The sequence below is a fragment of the Plectropomus leopardus genome, chromosome 21 (genome assembly GCF_026936395.1).
Source record: "Plectropomus leopardus strain MGB_pleo_1.0 chromosome 21, ASM2693639v1, whole genome shotgun sequence".
Lineage (NCBI taxonomy): Eukaryota > Metazoa > Chordata > Actinopteri > Perciformes > Serranidae > Plectropomus > Plectropomus leopardus.
This window is the reverse complement of record NC_142196.1, coordinates 15,613,598-15,636,062: the sequence shown is the minus strand read 5'-3', so window position 1 is coordinate 15,636,062 and position 22,465 is coordinate 15,613,598. Positions and strand designations below refer to the sequence as shown.

General features: G+C 40.2%; 2 protein-coding genes across 4 annotated transcripts in view; one reads left to right on the top strand and one right to left on the bottom strand.

The window, feature by feature from the left end:
- The first annotated feature begins 1,081 nt into the window (after positions 1 to 1,081).
- trim55b (tripartite motif containing 55b) lies at positions 1,082 to 7,291 on the top strand. 2 transcript variants are annotated; one of them, XM_042510180.2, is made up of 8 exons: positions 1,082 to 1,388; positions 2,005 to 2,174; positions 3,373 to 3,547; positions 3,744 to 3,839; positions 4,544 to 4,777; positions 4,890 to 4,912; positions 6,103 to 6,227; positions 6,323 to 7,291. In XM_042510180.2, exons 1-8 carry the CDS (start codon positions 1,260 to 1,262, stop codon positions 6,493 to 6,495), a joined length of 1,125 nt encoding a protein of 374 aa, XP_042366114.2. In that variant the 5' UTR covers positions 1,082 to 1,259; the 3' UTR covers positions 6,496 to 7,291. The 2 variants fall into 2 exon arrangements, with proteins under 2 accessions (XP_042366114.2, XP_042366113.2); XM_042510179.2 differs by having other exon boundaries at positions 1,084 to 1,388; positions 3,370 to 3,547.
- A 926-nt stretch (positions 7,292 to 8,217) lies between these two features.
- crhb (corticotropin releasing hormone b) overlaps positions 8,218 to 22,465 on the bottom strand; it is a 28,610-nt gene continuing 14,362 nt past the window's right edge. Inside the window, exons 3-5 of one of the 2 annotated variants that reach the window (XM_088071862.1) lie at positions 21,284 to 21,381; positions 9,631 to 9,707; positions 8,218 to 9,167 (exon numbers count right to left, since the gene is read on the bottom strand). In XM_088071862.1, the coding sequence (XP_087927988.1) occupies positions 8,632 to 9,147 (516 nt within the window). In that variant the 5' untranslated portion in view covers positions 9,148 to 9,167; positions 9,631 to 9,707; positions 21,284 to 21,381 and the 3' untranslated portion in view covers positions 8,218 to 8,631. The remainder of the gene's footprint in view (positions 9,168 to 9,630; positions 9,708 to 21,283; positions 21,382 to 22,465) is intronic. The other variant, XM_088071863.1, reaches the window with a different exon arrangement.

Genomic DNA, 22,465 nt, shown 5'->3' with positions numbered 1-22,465 from the left:
TGTTTGTATTTATGGAAGGTTTATGGACTTTATTACCTCTAGGTCCCATCGGTGCACAACGTTGCTGCTGCGAAGTTCGTCAACGGAAGTTGCTGTGGAGGTCTGCACGATATGCTGCTAGCTGACAAAAGTTAGCATTAAGATTTGGCTAAGGACTGAAAGGGTAAATATTTGAAGGTTGTTTATGTCAAAGTTAAGCACATCTCTTAACTTTTGGGTATACGGCTAAAGTTAATTTTAAAACAGATGTAGCTTTTCTATTGTTCAGTAAGAACATGAGAGCTAAAGGATGAATTACATCATCACTTTTGCTCAGAGACTTCAGGCAAAAATATATTTAATTTCTTAACCCCATTGGATGCTTGGTGTCCACACAACCATTTTCTAATTCAAAATAATAATAAAGTGATTCACACTGGGAATTGATTTTGTACTTATACTTAAATGTATAGGCCTACATACACCAAGGTGCATGAAACAGCGTCAAAATAGAGCTTGCTTATCAAAAATGGGCCAATGGAGGATCTACTAGAAAGAGAGTTAAGCACCTCATGTTCTAAAATCCTAGGAATATCCTAAAATCCTAAAAATGTCCTGGAATCTGCTATAAACCCTCAAGTCTTAGAAATGTCAGTAAATCCTAGAATTATCCTAAGATCCTAAAATGTCCTAAAATTCCTTAAAACATCATAAAATACAAGAAACATGCTAAAATACAAGAAATGTCCTAAAATCATAGACACATCCAGATATCCTAGAAGTATCCTAAAATCTAAAATCCTAGAAACATACAGGGCTACTGTGACTGGCCTCTGGCCTCCTGTTATTTTGTATAAATAACCCACAAGCAAAGCAAGTATCTACATCCTTTTTACAGGGACATGCAATAACTAATTTCTGGATGTGATGTAAAGTCTCCACCTCATACAGCACACTGCACAGTCACCCAGTCACCTCTGATAGCAGTATAGGAGAGGGATGTAGGGTTTGGTAGGCAGCTGTTCAGTACTGCCCTGCTCAGTTTCAAATATGGGCAAGGTAAAAATGGCAACCTTTGACGTGACAGCAATAGCTGCTAAAAACAGAACTGACACCAGCTAGATAGGAGCCCACACCCCCTCAGACAAGAGCGGCAGGCCTGACTGGGGCCTACTGATTGCTTTCAGACTCTTTTCTAACTTTACCAGCTTTTTTGGTCTTATCTAATGAGGTTTTGGTAGTATTTTTGCCTTTTTCTTTTTCTAAAAGAACTTTTTTAAATGAATAGCATGGATAACTTGGAGAAACAGCTGATTTGTCCCATATGCCTGGAAATGTTTACAAAGCCTGTGGTGATCCTACCCTGCCAGCACAACCTCTGCCGAAAATGTGCCAATGATGTTTTTCAGGTAAGCAACTGAACAAAATGCCAATGATTAGTGTTTTTTAAACTTGAGTAAGACTGTTTTTGTTTCTACATAAGCATCGTCACTGAACAGCCTATACCATTTTAACCAGTGATATTTTTATGAACTTGCCCTACATTTTTTATGTGTTAAAAAGCCAAACCAGTAACCTTTTTGACAACATAGATTACCTGCAGGCCTATATAAAATTTTCATATAATTGGAGAGTTTCCTCTGCCACCAGTGACCACAATTGAACAGGAAAGGTTGTGTTTATAAATATTAATAAAGTTAATCATTGCCAGTATCAGAAATCATTGACATCTTGTTAAATTTAAGATTTTGTTGTTTTTCAATTTTAGTTCCCCTCTGTTGAAATACAGTTATTCTATTTCCATGGTCCCTTTATTAAAACGCATGTCTACGTTTTGGGAATGATAGAGCAGTTGAGTGGTTTGGTTGGATGGGGTTTCACTTTTGTATTATGGACTGTTAATTCATTGGATTAGCATTTCATAGCTGTTGAATGAAACTTTTTTTATTTGCAAACTAGATGGATTCATCAAATAAAACTGTGCCATCACAGTAAATTTGAGGTTTGATTTGTGACTGTTTACAGGCTTCAAACCCATACCTTCCAACAAGAGGGGGCTCACTGACGTCTGGTGGCCGCTTCCGATGCCCGTCCTGCAGGCACGAGGTGGTTCTGGACAGACACGGTGTTTACGGGCTGCAAAGGAACCTGCTAGTTGAGAACATCATCGACATGTTCAAACAGGAATCCAGCAGGTGAAACACATCAGATGCGCTCTGTTCAGTTTCGCTCGATATAAGACTAATAAGTATGGATCATGACTAAATCAGTGTCACCTTCACAGTTCAGAGAAAAGCTTCATTTATCAGTAAAGCTGTCTTTAACCCTGCGGGCAGTGAACACAGTTGAAGAATAAGGATAAACTGGTGGCGTGATAGCAGTGCAGCAGTTACTGGTGTGGCCTCAGTGCCAGTGGCTTCTGAGTCAGAGAGCCGGAGTGGATGACAGGAGGTTTTAGTTTTAGTCATCTGTCGACACAGATGATTTCTCCGATCTGAGTAGTTGTATCGCCAAAAGGTTTTTATGACATAAGATCCAAAACAGTCATACTCTCAGGATGCTTAGCTTCATACTGAATTATTTTTTGGCATTATTGTAAGATGAATATTTTATTGTAGGATGATATCTTGAGAAATTGGTATAAGATTAGTTGACCTGATAAGTATAAAGACTGATAAACTATAGAAATCTACTGCTATTACACCTGCACCAAGTTTATTGTAGTGAACAAAAACGCAACTCAAACCTAAAATTAGGTATAAAAAAGTATTTTATTTAGACTTAAGAAGGTAATGAAAACTAACTGAAACAGTATTGTGTACTCACAAAACTTACTAAAAATATATATATATATATACGCACAGGAAATGTCTTTGATTTTAGTCTTTGTCACATTGGTAAAATTTGTTAACACAGCTTGCATGAGGAGGCACTGGTGCTTATGATTATTGAAACTGGGATGTCTGCATTACTGCGAGTCAGCTGCCTCACAAACTGTTGTGTTTGTAATATAATAACTATTCGGAACATATTAAATCTTGCTCCTGACAAATACACCCCCTCCCATATTATAATTTAAAAAACAAATACCAAAACTAAAAAAAACTAAACTGAAATTAAAACAGAAATAAAAATAAAAACTAATGAAAAACGCAAAACTATCATATTGCGACCTGCACCCACACCTGTATACCACACAGTGTAATAGCGATGTATTGATTACAGTGTTGACAGTCTATCTGCATGGCAAAGAAAGACTGATGGATCGTCAATAAACTACTGAGATGTGTACCTGTGACATTATCAAACTGACGTTACATGTCACATCAGTATGCACTGAAATGTGCGACTTGACAGAAAGATACCTCTTTCTTCTTAAAACGTCAACAGCAGCAAGCCAGCACCAGAGAGAAAGGAGGAAACGCCCATGTGTGATGTTCACGAGGATGAAAAGATCAACATTTATTGTGTGACCCACTGTGTGCCCACATGCTCCATGTGTAAGGTTTTCGGGGCTCACAAAGACTGTGAGGTGGCGCCCATCACCACCATCTACCAAACAAAGAAGGTGAGGCCTGATATACTCATGGAGATCATGAATACTGTCATTCATGAGAGCATTAAAACAGTGTTTAAAGGTAAACATGAAAATCGCAATCTGATTGTGTTTCACCGTGAAAGACACTTACATGCATTTTAATTTTGTCCCAGATTTGAATCACACTTTACTAAGATGTTTACTCTGCCGTGTCCTTGCCCCCCAGACGGAGCTGAGTGACGGGATTGCCATGATGGTTGGTAACAACGACAGGATGCAAGGCATCATTAGTCAGCTAGAGGAAGCCTGTCGTGCCATAGAGGTCAGTGTCCAACTGCTGCAGCGCCTGGTCGCTCACTCACGCAGCATGCCTCGCTCTGTGCACACGCTAATGCACCTGCACTCACCTGCACAGACGTTCAAACAGACGTAATGTGTCCTTGTCACCTCCACTCTGTCTGCTTTTATCTGTCTGTGAGATTTAGACGGAGAGGTAGCGCGGGGAAAATTAATGTTTTGGTGCGTCAGTCTGTCTTATTTTCTCTTTTCCACATTTTCTTCTTCATGCACTTAGCAGTGCACTTCACTCTGCCTCGAGTCCATTGGCATTAAAAATGAGCAGTGTAATTGATGGGGGGAGAGCAGACAGCTTTCCCGTGGTTCACGTGCCACAGTTGGACATAGCAGGGAGGAAGTTGGAGAGGCTCCAGTCCCCCATGTGTCACTCAGCAGCGTCACTCAGGACGGACATGCAGAATGAGCTTCAGTGTCCTCCATACACATATGGCACTACCTAATGGGTGGAAGACAGACACCAGAACATTACAGTATTTACATGACCATACACACATTGCAAAATTGCTTTCTTTAGTTTTAAATATTCTGCACTCTTTTTCTTTTCCCCTAGAGTTGCATTTATGTACATTTCTCACCCACAAGACTATGATGAACATTAATATATAAATACGGACTTTCAGAATTTATAATCTTTCCCTCTGTGTCCATCTCTCACTCCCGCATGTATAGGAGAATGGTCGGAGGCAGAAGACCGTTGTGTGTGAGAAGTTTGACCAGCTGTACTCTGTCCTGGAGGAGAAGAAGAGGCAGATGAGTCAGAAGGTGACGGCCGAACAGGAAGAGAAGTTGAACTATATCCGGGGCCTGACCAGGAAGTACGGAGACCATCTGGAGGAGAGCTGTAAGATGGTGGAGTTGGGTATCCAGAGTATGGAGGAGCCAGAAATGGCTTTATTTCTACAGGTCAGAGGCAATACCAAACAGGGTTAAAAATGTTGGCATAAACTCACAATCATCAATATTTCATATATAAGTTAAATGAATGTTTAGTCTGTCTGTCTCTTGTCTATTTCAGAACACAAAACCTCTCCTCAAAAAGTGAGTATGTCTTTGTGCCTAAAGCATTACATGACAATAGGTAAAGGTAAATACAGTATGCTTGCTATATAAAGATAAGATATTTTAACTTTAAGGTAAAAATCCTCTTTGACTTAAAGGTATAAGTCATATTTTTTGAGGTGGGGTTGTATGTGATACTTATACATAGTCACAGTAGATGTCAGTCAGCATGCTCCCAGTTTGGAGAAGCAGGCAAAATGTAATTTAGCCACCTAAAAATATCACCAAAAAACACCAAAACATCAGTATCAATTTAAGTGTATGCTAAATTGAGAATATTTTCACCGTTTTGCATTTCAACAGACAGGCCTTTCCACCGCCAATGTCACCAGACTCCATGGACAGAGTCATTTTAGCTCACTGAACACGAGAGCTTCTGATCAAGCACTGCCGCGATCAGTTAGTTTGTTTGTGTTATTGTGTGATTGGTGAATCCAAACTAACACTTTAGAGAGCCAAAAGTCCCTAATAACACAAACACACTGACTTATCGAGGCAGCAGTGCATCAGCAGCTCATGTGTTCAGTGATGTTAAAATATAGTTTTTGTCAGAGGAGTCTGGCTTTATGTAACAGCGTCAGTCCTTCTCTGGGAATCGCTGTCTGACGGACAGTTAAAGCTGTAAAAAATATGTGGAATACAACGCACACTTAAACTGATATTGATTTTTTTTAGGTGGGACTTTTTTTAGGTGGCTAAAATACATTTTGTTGCTGCTTCCATCACAGCAGTACATTGCTTATCATCCGTGTCTGTACCGCTTCTGTGCAAACTGACATCTACTGTATGTAACACACTGACTACAGAATAGAGCCTTATGCAACCCCACTTCAGAACATCCCAACTATCCCTTTAACACCATTTAAAACTGCTACTGGGTGTGTGTGTTTTTCCTTTTCTTTGGGCTGTTTAGTTGTTTGTTTGGGGTTTTTTTTTTTTACTTTTTCTAAAACCCTGGGCCACATGCAGCAAGGTCGCACCTGCTCTCTGGGAGCTGTCGAAAGTCATTCTGTGAAATGTAGCAAATCACTATCTTTAGCAGTGGCACCCTGAAATAACTTGCAGAATGTGCTAAACATCACAGATTGCTGATGTTTAAGAAGTGTTGACTGTCTGAGGGTGATTTTTCTTCCCTCATTAATAATGGAAATTGCACCTTTTGCACTCAGGCTTGCAGAAGCAACCAGTACAGCACACTTGGACAAAGTTGAGCGTGGCTATGAGAATATGGATCATTACAACGTCGACTTCAAGAAAGAGGGCAATGCCCTGCGCAGCATCGACTTCATCCAAGGTAAAGGGATGGAGTGGACGATGGAAGCAAATGAATGCTTGCAGCTCTGACTTGTAGTAACATGACTTTCATTTCCCTGACTATTATTTCTACAGATGATGACGAAGAGGATGAAGAGGATGAGGATGGAGACACGGGCAACGAGGAAGGAGAGGGGGCCCAGACAGTTTCAGGAGGCGGTGCTGTTACAGCCACCTCCGTCCAACCTTCTGCCCCCCAGCAGAGTAACTCCTCCCCAAGCGCACCCAAGAGCTCTGCCTCGACCTAGCTGTCAGCCGCCGGCCCAGACAACACCCAAACCAGGAGCAGGATAAGTTTTGCTCCTAGATGTTGATTTCAGGTCAGTTGTGCTGCTTTTCTCCCAGATTGGAAAACAGTGAGACAGATTTAGATCTGTGCCGAAGGGAAAGTCTGAGTTGCTGAGGTGGATCTGAAGGAAGAGACAGAAGTTTCAGCTCCCCTCTCTCTCTCTTTTATTGTGAAAGGTTAACGTGCATCACTGCATACTGATCTTTTTTGTCTGGTTAAATACACATTTTAGTTCCATCTTTTGTTTTTGAATGACAGACAGGCTATGGGTGTCTATTTTTTTTTCCTGAATTCATACATTTTTTTTATGTCGCTGACCTTTTGTGACTCACTGCTTAAACTACATCATTAGCGAGCGTGACAAGAGGGCCTCAGGTTTTCCTCCCGGTCGTATACTTTTTTTTTATGACTGATATGACTTTATGAGTAGGGCGGCTGAGTAAAAAACTATCACGGTGACATTTCAGTATTTCACACACGTAATAGTCTGTATCATATGTAGCATTTTTTGGTGTGTAACACAGGTATATTTTCCTATATGGACAAAACATCACATTTTGCCATGTTACAGTGTATTATATATTATGTGTCATTAAAAATGTATTATGCAAACACCTACAAGCAGATTTACAAAAATTCAACTGTTGTTACTATGTGTCTTTGTACTTCAGGTCACTGCCTGACCTGAAGTACCAATGGAAAAAATGTTGTGCAACACCCCTACCCATTCATGTGTAACAAAACAGTTCTCTTTATCTCCTCTTCACACTCTTTTTCTTTATTTCTATCAAAGGAAATCCGTATAAAAAAGGCATTACTGCCAGTCTTATAGCTTGTTCACAGTTATCATCTACAGTATGATCGTGATACCATTCCTGCCTACGACCCGCTGCACATACAAGACTGCAGCGTGCCTCAGACCTTCACTTATCTATTTCCTGCCCTGCAATGGTCTCACCTTGCTGTGACTCTGCTTTTGAGGTAGTCCACCACTGAGTCCCATCTAATTATTGCTCATCGTCTCTCAGCGAGTTGGATCCTTTACAAATGGGCTCAATGCAGCACTAAGCCCCAAGTTGCTAAGTGGGCCAAACAGAATAGGATGACTCACAGCCACAGCTCTTGTTTAGTTACACTGTGGGTCAAGGATCAGCACAGCATGCACACACACACACATGGATAAGCACACACACAGTGTCTTTCACACTCATTAGCTATCAGTGGTGCATCTTTCAGCAGTCTGTGGTTGCCTCTTGCTGGTTTAATGAGAATTGCTTATTGAGGATTAAGGGTTTAGGAGAAAGGATGCTCTTCACCTGCGTGACTGCAGGCGCTCTTACTGCATCCTTAAAATTTGTAATTTTTGTTGTTGCAGTTCTTGCTGTCAGAGAAGAGGCACAGAGCTAACCCACGACTTGGCTCCAGAGCAGTGCCATGGTTACACCATAAGGTTTTTATATTCAGTTAGAAAAACTATCAATCAATATTTGTGTAGGCAAGACTGAAGATGCAGTGGCCATTTGTGCTCTCTCCAAACCTCAATTTCTCCAATGTAACATTATGTGTCAACAATCATTATGAAAGTGTATGTTAATCAAATTAGTATTAAGGTAAGTGGGGGCAGTTACTTTTCATGGGAGTTATTATTATATGTAAGGATATCCACAGAGAAATGTAAGTATTGCTTTTAATTTTTTATTTAAAAATATAGATATAAGACGTTCTCTTGCACAACAGAAAATGACTGGTTGCACATAAGTTTATTAACAAACATAAATATCATAAATACAGGGATTCATAATCTAAAACAAAATCGTCAATGCAGTATTTCAACCAAAAGTATTTCATCTCAAATATGAAGAACGAGTGATTCTACAGATTTGACACCAACATCAAAATGGCAAGGTACAATCGGATCATTTTAAGTCAAGCCTGTATACGCTCCATAGTTTGAGGTTGAAGCTCTAAATAATAAGAGTGATAAAGCAGCACTATATTGTACAGAGCATGTTTTGTGCTGATGGTAAAAATGCAAAAAGAAAAGAAGAGAGAAAAGAAAGAGAAGGGAGATCTTTGGCGGACTGGAGAGAGGTCTTCATTTTCCGAAGAGCTCCATCATTCTTCTGTTGTTCTGCGCTTGCTGAGCCAGCTGTTCCGCCCTGGACATCTCCATCATCTCCCGCAGCAGGTGGAAGGTCAGATCCAGGGATATCGGCGGGTCCTCGGACCTCCTTCCTCTCTCCATCGACTCGTCCTCTCCGCGCTCTCCGAAGCCGCTTATGAGCGCCCTGATGTTCCCAACTTTCCCTTGTAAAAGACGCCGCGTCAGCTGGAGTTGCAATGCTCTGTTGTAGATGGCAGGTGATCGGCCGGGATACATGGACGATGATGGGAAAGAGTTAGAGTCCCCGTTGCCCAGTCGGATGAAATACTCCTCTCCAAGCCGCTCCAGGATGGGGCCAGACTGCTGCTGTTGCTGCTGCTGGGAGTTTTGGGTTTGGGGAGCTGGGACGCGCAGGGCACCGCCAGGGCTCTCAATAGCCCGACATTCGTAGCGCGGTAAGAAGGCAACAAGCAGAATCACGGTGGTGCCAAGTAAATTGAGCTTCATGTCAGGATATCAGCAGGAATCTGAGAAGAAAAAGAAACGCCGAGATTATTTCTTCAACCCCACTCTAGAATGAAATGTGCTGCGTAATGTGGATTTTACGCACGTAAAGCAGTCATCGAATTAATGTAACGGTGTAATGACTATAAATAAAAGTAATGCAGTTTAATAATTGTTGTGAGAGATTTTCTGATTCAACCGTATTTGCAGTAATTATACAAAAGGGTCTTTGTAAATCGGTCCGTAATGTGGAATATTTGCGCGTAAAGAGATGCTGGATTTTGACTCAGTTATGGATCCTTTTTGAAGTTTAAGTGTTATTGCCAGCAATCTAAACTTATTTTCAGCACTATAAGTTCATTGCAAATACCAAGAAAAACAATCAGCTTGCTGAAATCGTGACGAGAAAACGAGAAAATGTAATGTGCCAAATAATTTACGCAGAAAATCTCACAATATGGGTCAAATGATTAAAAATTTTCCTACCTTATATCTTTAGAGGAGGTCCAGTACAGCCTTGCAGGTTTCCAGGTAGTTGGCGAGATGCCGCCCTCCTTCACTTTCTTGAGGAAACAAGTATATAGTTACTTAAAGAGTAGATGCTGAATGGACTTATATAGCCAACCTCACTACAAGTGTCGCGCTCCAAGCCGAGATTGAGTCTGCGCGTTCCTGCATGGGTGTAACGTGAATGGACGCTTCTGACAAAGTGCTTTAGTTTAGATGAGATGAGTCATATGTGAGTGTGCGCGCGCGCGTGCACCCAGCGTCTACCTCTGTGCTTTCAGAATAGGCCTATAGGTGCCAGACCTGCTGGCATTTCCACTTGAATGAGTTCGTTCAAAATAATTGCGGGGGTTCTTAGTTTCTAAGAGGAGAATAAAAACTCAAAGGTGAAAGACTGTTTGATTTTTCTTTCTACTTCTCACCTGCAGCTCATTTTCAGAGTGAAGTGTCCAGAGTCAGATTTAAATGTGCTCTGCATGACAGAAATATTACACAAACTACAATAAATGCTCTTTTTGATCAAATTTTACAGTTACAGTGCCATGCAGGAAAATAAAGAAGTAGTATGCATCAAATAGTTGCAGGTGGTATATTTTGATGCAATTTTCTCAACTGGCTTTGTTTCTGCACATTGCACCACACTAATGAGTCCACAGCAGGTTCTCAGCTGACCTGTGTTATATTCACTAATGTGCATTAGCAAACAGCTCAGGCTGTGAGAGGGGCATTGTCTCCCAGTGATTCATTGCTGCTGCACATACATACGTCACTAACTCTGCCACTGGGTGTCTCGGCCACCTCGCTCCAGAGGGGCTTGCCGCCAAGCCACGCTTTCAAGATGGAGATCTTAATCCAATATCAGCCATTAGAATCTTAAATAGTTTCATGATAGAAAGTAGAACTCTCCCTTGTCTGTTTCACATTTGGATCAGCTATTGTGCAATGAAATTACTAATTGCTAATGTCTGTGGAAATTTTAAAAGTTTTCCCCTAAAGCATAAAGTCCATATATTTGTTAAGTCACCTTTCACAATGTGGTAAAAACCCTTCCCATTAATCCTTAACAGTAAATCCATTTCACTGAGACATTCAGCCTGGGGAGAAACTAAGTTCCAGACATACGGTATATGCAGAGGTCAAAGTAACTTTGCAAATATTGTGCACTCACATAAAAAAGGGCGGTTTAAGAGAGAGGAGAGGAGAAAATTCGATTTTGTATATGTAGTAATGAAGTAAAAGGTGGATTTTTCTTCTCACTGTCTGCCGTCTTTGAATGTTCACACATTATCCTTAAACATTTTAGATGATCAGAGTGTAATTTGCAGTCGGCGTGAAAATTCTCCTATAGCCTCTCCCCTTGTCGCTCTTCATGCTCTGTGCAGCTCCGGGGAGGGAGGTGTCAGGTCCCATCATGAGAAACACATGTTGGCTGACACAAATAGAAAACACCGCCAGATGAGAGAGTGACTGCTCGTGGTCAACTCATGTCACCTCATTTTCAAATCACTGTCCCTGCACAGATCAGTGGGAGAGAAATCCTCTCTTGTGACGCCACACCGGAAAAGACTCGGGCTAAAATCGTTATCCCTTTGTTTCCTCAATTAGGGAGAGTCCCTCAGACCATTAGATTAAATACAACTTTAATGATTCCTTTGGGGAAACTGGGATGTTGCTATTTAATGACTTTTGTGTCTGACTTCTTTCTGCAGGTTAATACCAAAAAAGGAAATCTGGACTTGATAGGGTAAAAGTGAATCTCCATACCAGACACTTCAAAGTGTTTCTGAGAAAGGATTTCACAGAAACACTGTCAGACGAACAAAACTCTCCATGGCAACAGATTCTTTTAATTGATCATTTGCCTTTCTAATCTGCTCCGAGGAGGGACAAGTGCTTCTCAACGAGCTGTCCCTTCCTAAATAATTGCAACGCTTTCCCCAGTGGATTGAGCCATGTTTTTTCCTAATACTTCCGGTGTTCTGCTCGACTTTGACAAACTCATTTCAATAAGCAAGGTCACTCTGACTGCTGAAATGAGTCTGAACAGGTATTCTGGTGCTGACTGCTGGGACTGCAGAGATCAGGGCTCCACACTCAGATCGCCACCACCTGACCTGTAGCTCAGGTGTCCTTCTGGTTTATAGTCCATGTGACATAACCTGTTATAAAAACACATCTTTAATAGAAGTGGGAGCTTGGCCTTTCTTCTTAAGAAAAAAAAAGAGATGGAAAATTTTACAGAAATAGCATTTCTGGTTTTACACTTGACCACAAAACTACACACAGCTTTCACACAACCAGAAAACTAGACATAGAAGTGATTAAATGCATGATTATCTTCAGTCCAGGCAGCTTGAGGCTAAAAAGACTCATTAACTATGCAGAGTAAAGGCTGCTGACCAATATTGCCTCCAGTTTACTTGATGTTCAAGTATTCTTCAGTACAATTCAGCTGTTTTTAAAAAAGAGCTGTTGAGAATTTGTCTTAAGCATATCTCAAGCAAGACTTTTGGAATTATAAGATCTTCTGAAGCTCTTGAAATGACCACCTTTTGAAAAATTAAATGTGAGACAGCTGGCTTCCTCTCCTTGCATGCAACTCAACAGTGTACTTGTATGTATGCAGCCTGCATGAGAACGTGTGAAGTAGAGCTGTCCATAATGCAGCAAAGCCCCCAAGGGGCGGTCTGTCTATATGAATCTAGCATGTGTAGCTCTGGAGGTGTTAACTCAGAGGCTTCCCTAATGCTTGTTCACAAAGTGGATGCCAATCTCCTAGCACAGGGTTCGAGGAAGGAAAATAACGCCTGTTAGGGAAATACTGAATCTCTGTCTAAATTGTCATTTCTATTTGATCACAACCATGGCCAATTTGGAGACTAAACATCCTGGAAACTTTAATTTAAAAAGTTTATCTTTAAATTGGAGAGCAGATACTTACATTTAACCAGATGTCTATGCATATACATTAAATTATAAAGATATGTCTGTTGTTTATAAAAAATGAATTTTTTTACTGTCAACAAATCCTGTGAAAACGTCAAACCCAACAATATGTTGGCCCATATTTCATTATTTTCTGACATCTCTACCCTGTCTATGTCACTCAGCCCCAAGCCAGTTTGTTCCTATGAAGGTGTAACTTTTTCAAACAGGTTACAACATCTAGTTTTACCTTTTTTTTTATGAAACCTCTATAATTTCCTACAACAGCTGCAGTTTTTGCAAAGGTTACTCTCAGAGGAGGTGTAAATGTTTCATATGGTCAGACCTTTCACAACTGGTGTGCTAGTTACCGTTTACAGCACCAGGATGGTGTTTGTTGGAAATACTATAAAGGTTATATTTATTTTATATCTCTATTGGTTTGGAAAAGGATAAAAGGAACAGGACCATAAATATTTTTAATATTAGGCCATGTCACTGGGTCGCATCTAGATGTAAATGACAAGATACAATGCAACTTTTTTGCTGCAGTTCTGCTCTAAAATGAATTACCTGCTATCTTATTCAGCATTGACGCAGGAAGTCTGTCTCACTATTTAGTCAAAATGAAATATTCATGGTTGTTGTATAAATAAACATAATTGTAGTATAAACCTAATTTGCTCATTCAGAGATTTCATATTGCAATTATTATAATGTTGAGGATTTTTTATATACTTATATTTTCCTTCTTTGTTCAGGAAATAAGATAAATATATAGTTCCAGGAAATAAATGTTCTGCTTCTGTGCATGATTTCATGTTATTAGGTGATGTTTTATTTCAGTGATACGTGATATGCCAAGTAATGTTTTACTCAAATGCGTGAGGCAGCCGATGTCCACTCTTAGACCGTGCAGATTTGACTGCTTCATAATATGACAGAAATTGCCATCTCAAGAGAAATCTAGGGCAAAGCTATTTCTTCCAAAATTGTAACCCAGTTTTCTATGCTGTTTGATAACACTTTGACCATAATTGGCTCTTTGGGAACCCTTAAAGGGACTGTTCGCTCCAAAAATCAAAAATAGAAATTTTTACTCTTACCTGTAGTGCTTTTTTTATTAATCTAGATTGTTTTGGTGTGAGATGTCGAGTGTTGGAGATATTAGCCGTATAGATGTCTGCCTTCTCTCCAATAAAATGGCACTGCAATGCACTCAGCCTGTGGTGCTCATATTGCCAAAAAAATACATTTGATAAACTCAATGGCAATGTCTCTTTCCAGAAAATACAACCTGGTTACTTAAAATAATCCACAGACCTTGTCGTAAGCAGTTCATGTAGCAGCCCAGTGTCATTCCCAGGACATCAAAAAACGGCAGTTGGGCAGTGACCTACAACAGATTCGGATGCACAATGCACCCTTTAGCGTCTGTATGAGACACGCCAGGCTTTCAACCAACTGCAATACAAACCCATCAGCATCATTATCAGATGTTCAGGACAACAGGCAGAGCATAAAAGAGTTCAAAAGTACACTTTAATTTGAACAGGTGGGGTTGTAGTTGGACAGGTAAAACAAGCACCAGACTTTGACTAAGGGGACCAGTGTTTGTATCCCGGGTAAAACTAAAAGTCAATGTTGAGTTATTTTATCACGTCAGTCGTTACTCACTCCTTAGACTAGTGAATGCGTGAGTCTCATGAGTCGAGTGACATGACGTCAACCACAATGTTTTCCTAACCTTCATCAAGCAGTTTTGTTGCCTAAACCTATAACCACTGTCCCCCTGCGTCAAAACAGACTGCAAAAAGCTTCAGCCCAAACGTCAAAATATGACCAGTCAGGATGAGATCAGGTTGCATCTAGGAAGTATTCCCCTCCACTGAACTACACCCGCCTACCATTTCACCACACAGAAGGAAGCGTGCATCTACTCATGGACGAGAGGCTTGTGTTTGTAGCAGCACGAGATGTAAACATTTAAATGGCCGCACTTGAGCTGTAATATAAACTAACTCAGTGGTTCCCTCGTTGCAGTGAAGGTTGTCGGGTTCAGTTAGGTAGATAGAAAATAGTACACTAAACTGCTCACAGCAACGTCTGTGGATTATCTTAAGTAACCAGGTTATGATTTCTGGAAAAAGACATTGCTGTTGAGCTTTTCAAATGTATTTGTTGGCGCTTTGAGCACCACAAGCCGAGTGTCTTTTAGTTCAATTATATTCAAGAGCAGGCAGGCATCTTTGTGGCCGATATTTCAACTCCCACCAAAACAATTAACAGGTAAGAGCAAATATGTATAATTTAGATTTTGCAGTGAACTCTTTACTGTGTATTATCATGGCAAAAGTTTGAATCATTTATAACTCAATATTTCTGTCAAAATACTGCATCTGTCATTTGTTTATGCATCCGTAAAGTGTGATCAGCTGCGGGAGAACAAAGTAACTCCAGGCCTTAGTGCAGAATGATTGACAAACATCATATGCATCAACATTGACAGCTATCATACAGGTCAAAGCGAGAGGAGACAGCCAGAGAAAAGAAACATTTAAAATGATTTTCTCTATTTTAGACTCGGCTCGTCTCTACGTGTCAAAGACCTTAAAAATCTCCTGTCTCCATGTAACATTTAGAGGCATAAAGGCTGAAATGGTTGAATGAGTTTCTTCCTGCCTCTGAGTCTGTCACAGTGATCAGTGGTTAACTCAGACATGTTTATGCAAAGATTCTTTTTCGGGGTTAAGCTCCAAAACAAGATGTTCAGACAAGTCAGAGTTGCCATTATACACATTAAAATGGTTATGCCCTCTACTATATAACCATTTTTCCCTTATGTAAAATTCAAAATTGTATAGCAAAACTCTTTGCTTCGTTTTGAGGAGCTGCAACAGTTTTCATAGATGGGGGATGGATTTATTGTCAAATGGAGCGCTAATGATAGAAACCAGTGTGGTGGAGGCAGCATGGTTTTCCTTTCTTCATCTGAGCAGCAGCAACTTTTTCTTTTTTTAGACAAAAGCAGCCACAATAAGTTACGGTTCAGCATGAGGATAGCCACTACTTTGTCATAATACAAATGTAATCTACCATTACACAACAGTGTCAACACATTTGTCAACAGAGTTAACCTTTTGGCCCTTGTCTATAAGACAGCGGAGATGGGATGACTACTTCATCGAATTGTCTCCAGTTTCCAAGAAAGCCTTGCTCTGCTTCTATATGTGTACAACTCTTAAAGCCAGGCTCCTAGGGTCCTCTCAGATGAGCGCACTGGGCATTTGCCCCATAGCACACATAATGGATGTCCTCTGTCACATTAGACAGGATGCAAGCCAGTGAAGATGCAGTGAAATCAGCTGTGTTTGTTCAGGAAGAGATGCATTGTTGTTTTTCACAAAGTGCATTGAAAATAGCCTAATGAGAAAAACACTAAATGGGCTGGGCTGTGTTATACATATCAAAATGGAGCTGCATAAATATCTTGATAGCACTTGTAAAGAAAACTTAACCACAAAAAACATCATCTTGATTTTGTCTTTACCTCTTCAGATGATAATTAGAAGAGGGTCTGTTCAATATAAAACAAGCTGTACAGAACTGACCTCCTTATCCGTGCATGTTTTACCCCTGAGTAAGTCAAATGACTCATCCTTTGTTTTCTTTTCTCTGTTTTACTGGTTAAGATCAGAAGATGAGAGGCCGTGGGTTTCCTACAGTGAGTTGCGAAGCATTCCTCTTTCTCTAATTGTTTGTGTAGGTGTCTATGTTCCATCCTTGGTTCCTTTCTGATCATCAGCGAGGAGCTAACAGGCGCTGATCACACAGTAGCTCCAGGCCAAAATCAAAAATGAGACAGTTATAACAGACAGCAGCAGCTGTCTGGGAAAATCTGAGAAGTGCACAAGAGAAGACAGGAGAAAGAAAGAACAAAACGAATCGTGCTGTTCTCCAAAGTAGTTTAAGAAATTAAACTATGTGGCTTTGCCTTTTGTAACTATACAATAATAATATGTTTTAATAAATAAAAATTATAGAGTTGAACATGTCAGAGGATCATTGCAGGACTGAACTTTGTTCCCTGTGATTAATTCGATTGAGTGTCTGTAATTTAAAAGCTTCCAGAGCTCAGCATCAATCAGCTGAACTAGTCAAATAAAACTAATGTAATGAATCAATCAGCAGAGATACGCACATTAATCTGCTCCTCTGTCAGAAGCCTTTCAACATCAGGCTTAACCCTCCAGAAAGAGGGAGCGTGTGAATATACAGTACAGACACTCGTGATGAGAGATACAGAGAGGAGGGAGATGCAGGTACAGTGAAGGCGGATGACAGGTAGCCGGACATGCAAGATGGTCTTGTCTAGTCAATTCATCAGCATGAGTGATTGGACAACTAAAGAGTGACATTGTTTCTTGGGATAAGCAACAGAGAGAGGCAGAGTGAAGAGGTGCCAGGAGCTGCGCTGTCCTTCACTGTCCTCTCCTCATCCAGTGATGATGGGAGGTCATCCAAACATTTAGCAATACAAAGGACTTGAAGAAACCGTCCACTGAGCTGTAGAAAATAAACTTTTTTTCTTGATGAGATGGCATAAACACGTTTAACAACAGTGAAACTGTATTCAAACATCATTTTTTAGTTCAGTTCCTCATTGGAAAGGGCTGTTTTACAATTACTGAGCATACAACTGGATAAATGAGACTTGGATTAAACTGTATGTGTGAGTTTGTAAATGGATGTATGTTAAATTTAGAACCCCATTATTTCATTTCAATAAGCATTTTCTCAGTTTTTGGATTCTTCTTCTCTGGAGACATGCGAGAAAAACATTTTCTTTTCAAATTCAGTGTAACACAGGGTGAGTCAACACAACACGTTCTCATCCCAAGTCATCATATATTGACGCTTTGCAATGGACTTCAGCGTCTGCATACTACGCTCTAGGTGTCCTTCTGCGTCTGCTGTTTACATTCCAGGACGCCGCTATCGTGATGTCAAGCACATGATGGGATTACGCTGCACATGGTTATGTTTAGTCAGAAAATGCATATGGCAGCCAACGCCTGGATGTCAGGAAACGCACATGCTGCTACAGGTGGTCAGCATTAGGGGAGGCAGGCACGTGGTAAAGTGTAGAAAAAAAACATCACATCCCGACAGGAAGCAAATACTGGACTCCTGCATAAAAGTCCAATGTTTGCTGGACCCATCCACCGCCTCTTCCACTCTTTATATTACATCGTTACAGGCAGATGTTTTAACCTTATGCTGTTCTGTGGTGTATCATGTGCGCAAGACATGTTACATTCAGCCGCGTTTTCATGTGGCAGCACGCACCTGCGTTTGATGGGATACGGAAGATGCCGTCTGGCCATCTGCCAGAGTGTAAAAACACTGCAAACTGTTCTGTCTGGCCACGTTCTCAGCAGATGCTGTCCAGGGGAGTATTATGTAGATGCCAAAGGTAGCTTTTGGCATTGGATTGTATGCAGAAAGCTTGTCAAAGTGATGGTATTTGATTAAAATTTGGGGGGTAAAATTTTCCGTCAAAGGAATTTCTTTTTAAGTTTTAGAAAATAAACATAGGCCCAAAGGTAACTAAATTTACCTACCATCACTTCTGTTCACTGATTAACAAACTTTAATCTGTTTGTTAATCCAAACGAAAGTCCTGTCAGAAGTTTGACATTTTTCCTAAAATGTCAAACTATTCTTTAAAATGAGATAATTCAATAATTGTGACTAAGACATGTACCCAACAGGACATTTTACAGTTGGAAAATAAACTTTAAGGAGCTTTCTGCAAAGATATTTACTTTCTTATATCATGAATTACAGTTTACAAGAACTCCCAAGCCTTTACTGCCTTAACTTTAAAAACTTTTTTTTTTTTTTTTTTTTTTTTTTTTACTGGCCTCTGTACTGCTAAAGGGTAAAAAATGTGTTTCTGTTCATATGCTCTCAATTGCAGCTGCCAGGCTCTTGTTATGCTGCCAAGCGTATTGACCTTGTGAAAGACTTTGCATCCTGATTTGTTTAAGCAGCGCTGTGTCTGAGCCCAGAGGATACGCGTGGTCTTCACACAGCAACATCGTAGGTTGCCCACGATGTGATTTCAAGCAACTCTATCTTCTTCTTCTTCCTTTATGCTGCCTCACTTTGTCTACTGTTATGCTTCAGCTGCTTTGGCAGACATTAGGATATCCTGCTGGCGATGCACTGATGCTGCTACCAGTTGCCTGTTTTGTTTCATACTGTGTTATCCGTGTCCAGAGTGCGAGACCTCTGCAGGCCTGTTGTGTTTTCTTTTTGTTAAATCTCACTACTACACATCCTACTTTTGTCCTCTCTTGACATCAAGTTTTGCACTTTAGTAGCGGCTGGCGATCTGTAGATTTAATATTCAGTTTGCTTGCTAACACTGACCTCTGTGTGTCGTCTAAGCTGCTTACCACATCCTTCCTCAGCTCCTAAATCTCGTCTTTGTTGCAAGATTCACATTATACCATTTTCCTAATCTTTAGAAAACCCTCTCCAGTTTCCAAAAATTGTGTCTTTGCCATGGAGAGTTTTTTTTTCCACCCTACAGCTCACCCTAACAATCATCCACCTCAGTAAATCTTTGTTGTCATGAACGCTCGCATTCATGAGCTGAGACAAACATCATCATGGTGTAACCTTTAAATATGTTTTCTACTGCACAGCTCTAATGAAGTGTCTGATTTGTACCTGGGTGCTCGAGTGCTGTGATGTAGCGCAGAAAAAAAACTGTAAGGGACTGGGGGTTATTTTAGACATCTAATTATAGCACAATTAAATGTGTTGCTCTCACTACACAATTAATCTTGCCATTGTGACAACAAACATTTAATTGATTGCTATATTTAAACTTGCTTTGTGTTTAATGTGCTGATAGAGAAAGTGTTTCATTATATTCCTTGAAATTGAGAATAAATATGTCACATAGAGTAAAAGTGACGTTCGTCTTTGTCGCCCGTGCCCTGCTGAGACAGCAATTTAGATTAGCTCGCACGATTCCTCGCAATTATTTCACGTCAACTTTTTAAAAACTCACTAAGTGCTCTGTGGTGTCAGCAGGTTGTTTGTTTTGCTGCAGGATACTGTAAATAGAAGAAATTAATTCAATTCCAGGTCATTATATTTGAGTACATGCATTTACATAGCTAATTGTTGTTTCCACTTTTACATACTAACCAGCATGCCGAGCTCAGATATTCATTGATCGTAGCCAAAAGGCTACACTCAACAACTTTTCCAAGAACTTTCGATTTGATTACTGAACTGCTGATCACTGTTTGCAAGCTGTGTTTTGTAATTAGTTTGTTTTTTTTTTTCTCCCCTCATCCCTGCTGATGTGTTCAGTTCAGTGGACTGTGCATACAACTCCCACACAAGCGATTGTCAACTCAGGTGGGCTTCCCCAAGCTCCTTGACCCCTCTCAGCATGAGCGAGCATGAATTACATTAGCCACAGTTATGTAAACATTAATTAGATGAGGGATTCGGATACTGGCACAACACCCTTTCTCTGCATTGAGCTGGAAGCCATCGCTCTCCACTACGTATCCCAGTACACGAGCATCTATGCATGTGTTTGTATCATGCTCACAACAATGCATACTTGACACTAATAAACCTCCAGCAGAAAGCAAGCTGAGCTGAGAGTACATGCAGCCATCTGCCCGATTGAGTTGTGTGATATAACACTGAGCCGCAGGGTGGACGCCATTTAGTTTAACTTGGTTTGGCAATGACTTTCAAACAGGGCAGAAGGAACAGGAGCCTAACTAACCACAAGTAGGTTGTACATAGCCCGAGGCAGTTCACACAATCACAGTCGACATGCCGCTTTGTTGCGCACCCCTCCTCCCTGCCTGTAAATGCATGGAAAGAATCACCAAACAGATCCGGCATCTGTTATTTGTTCTAAATCAGCAGTGGCACCGAATCATCAGGTTTTTATTTGGGGGTGCATATGGAGTTGAGGCCTTGTGGCTGTTGCTGTGTATTCCAGTGGCGTTGGCACCATGTACAAACCAGAGTGTGAATTATATATAAATTTGTGCTCCAGAGAAAAGTCTTTTAAAAAAACTCAGAATCTGAGAATTAGCTCAGATGATGGCGTTTGGTTCCATTTTGAGGCGCTTGTTTGCGTGAAAATGTGAATGTGTAAGCGCATGTGTGTGACACTTGTGACAGATATCAGGACACTGCACTCTAAACAAAAATCATGTTAAACGGCACCCACTCTTTGGTTTGTTATCATAGGGGAACCTGTTTTGGTTCTATATGGCACCCATCTTTTAAAAGTATTTCTGTCAAATTGTGCTATATAGAACTATTAAAGTTGCCTTATAGGACTACATTGTTTTTATATTTTTGAGCCTGGATACCCTTGAATGATGACAGATAATACCATGGAGGAGTCAATATGCTTCTAAATGACACTTTTAATTTAAAGGCTAAAAAACAATGTAATATTTAGGGAGATTTTATGGCACCTAGTGATAAGGATAAGGATTGCAAATTTCAACCGCTTAAATTTGTGCTATTTAGAATTCCTTCAGTATTTATTGCTCAGGAGGCCGACTTATCTATGCAGGTCTCTTCCTTTCCAAAACAAATGAACAAACAGTTGAGCTGCTAAGCCCAGCACCTGCTAATGTGTGCTCACCTTTTTTCTTTGATAACTGAAGACCCAGACGTTCAGGAGGTTTTTACCACAAGTTGAATTATCTGCAGAGGTCTCTTCCTCTCCCCCAAAAAATGGATCTGGTGATTAAAACCATAAAAAAACAGTGAATAAAGCAGTTCTACATTACAGAATCAGTGTTCCTCAGATGTTCTTGTCCCAGAGGGTTTGGTAACTACTGTGGCTGATGCAAAATGCAAATGACCCCAACTAGAGCCAGTGTTTGATTTGTCTGTTCTTGGCTCTTGTAGAAACATGGCAGTGCAACATGTAAACTCCATGGACGAGGAACCGCTCCCTATGAAGATATGAAGGGCTCATTTTGAGGTATCAGATCATTATACATTAAGTAAAACATCCACCAATCTATCTCTCTAAATCCTACACACTGAACCTTCAAAATATGAAAGAATCAATCATTTCTTACAAAATGAAGATTCAGAATCCTGTACTTAATATTAATTGAGAAACACAATATGTTATCTTTTCAATCCTGGAATATTTCTGTGCAAATGGGGGCAAGATGGATCAAAGCTACTGCTTTAATGTGCTATCCTTTTGAAATACACTGTTTGTAGGTTATTGTAATGTAGTGTTTGTATTCTTTACCCAGTTAACTACACTAAATTAAGCTGACAACTCTAAAGAACAATACAAAGGCTTACAACGTTCTCTAATGGTTAATCTTAAATTTCAATTAGGTTAACTCGGGAAAGAACCAGCAGAGAACCTCTAAAGAAGGTTCTCTGCAACCCATGGATGGATTACTGTACGGGCCTACTGGGCACAGGCCCAAAGGTGTTAGGGGCCCCCACTGGCCTTCACCTGTAAAATGTAACTCAAATTAACATATATGGACCAGGAAGAGGCTCATAATGACCACAAAGAAATACAAAAAAGTACAAAGAGATGCAAAGGAAATGCAAAACGATACAATATATCTACAAAAAGGGGTAAAAACAACCACAGAGACACAAAATGAACAAAAAAATCCAAAATAATTTTAAAGAGACAACTACAAAAACACACAAAATCAGAAAAAAATGTGTAAAAACTACAGAGATGAAAACAACAACAAAAAGAGGCAAAACCACCACAAAATCTCTCTGTCTTGCTCCCATGAGAGGTGATGGGGCTCATTGTCTCAACCTCCACCAGTGCCTC

Coding starts and splice junctions, on each gene's coding strand:
- trim55b (XM_042510179.2), top strand. CDS start 1,260: ATGAATAGCATGGATAACTTGGAGAAACAGCTGATTTGTCCCATATGC. Junction 1,389..2,004: donor GTGCCAATGATGTTTTTCAG/GTAAGCAACTGA, acceptor GACTGTTTACAG/GCTTCAAACCCATACCTTCC. Junction 3,548..3,743: donor CCATCTACCAAACAAAGAAG/GTGAGGCCTGAT, acceptor CTTGCCCCCCAG/ACGGAGCTGAGTGACGGGAT.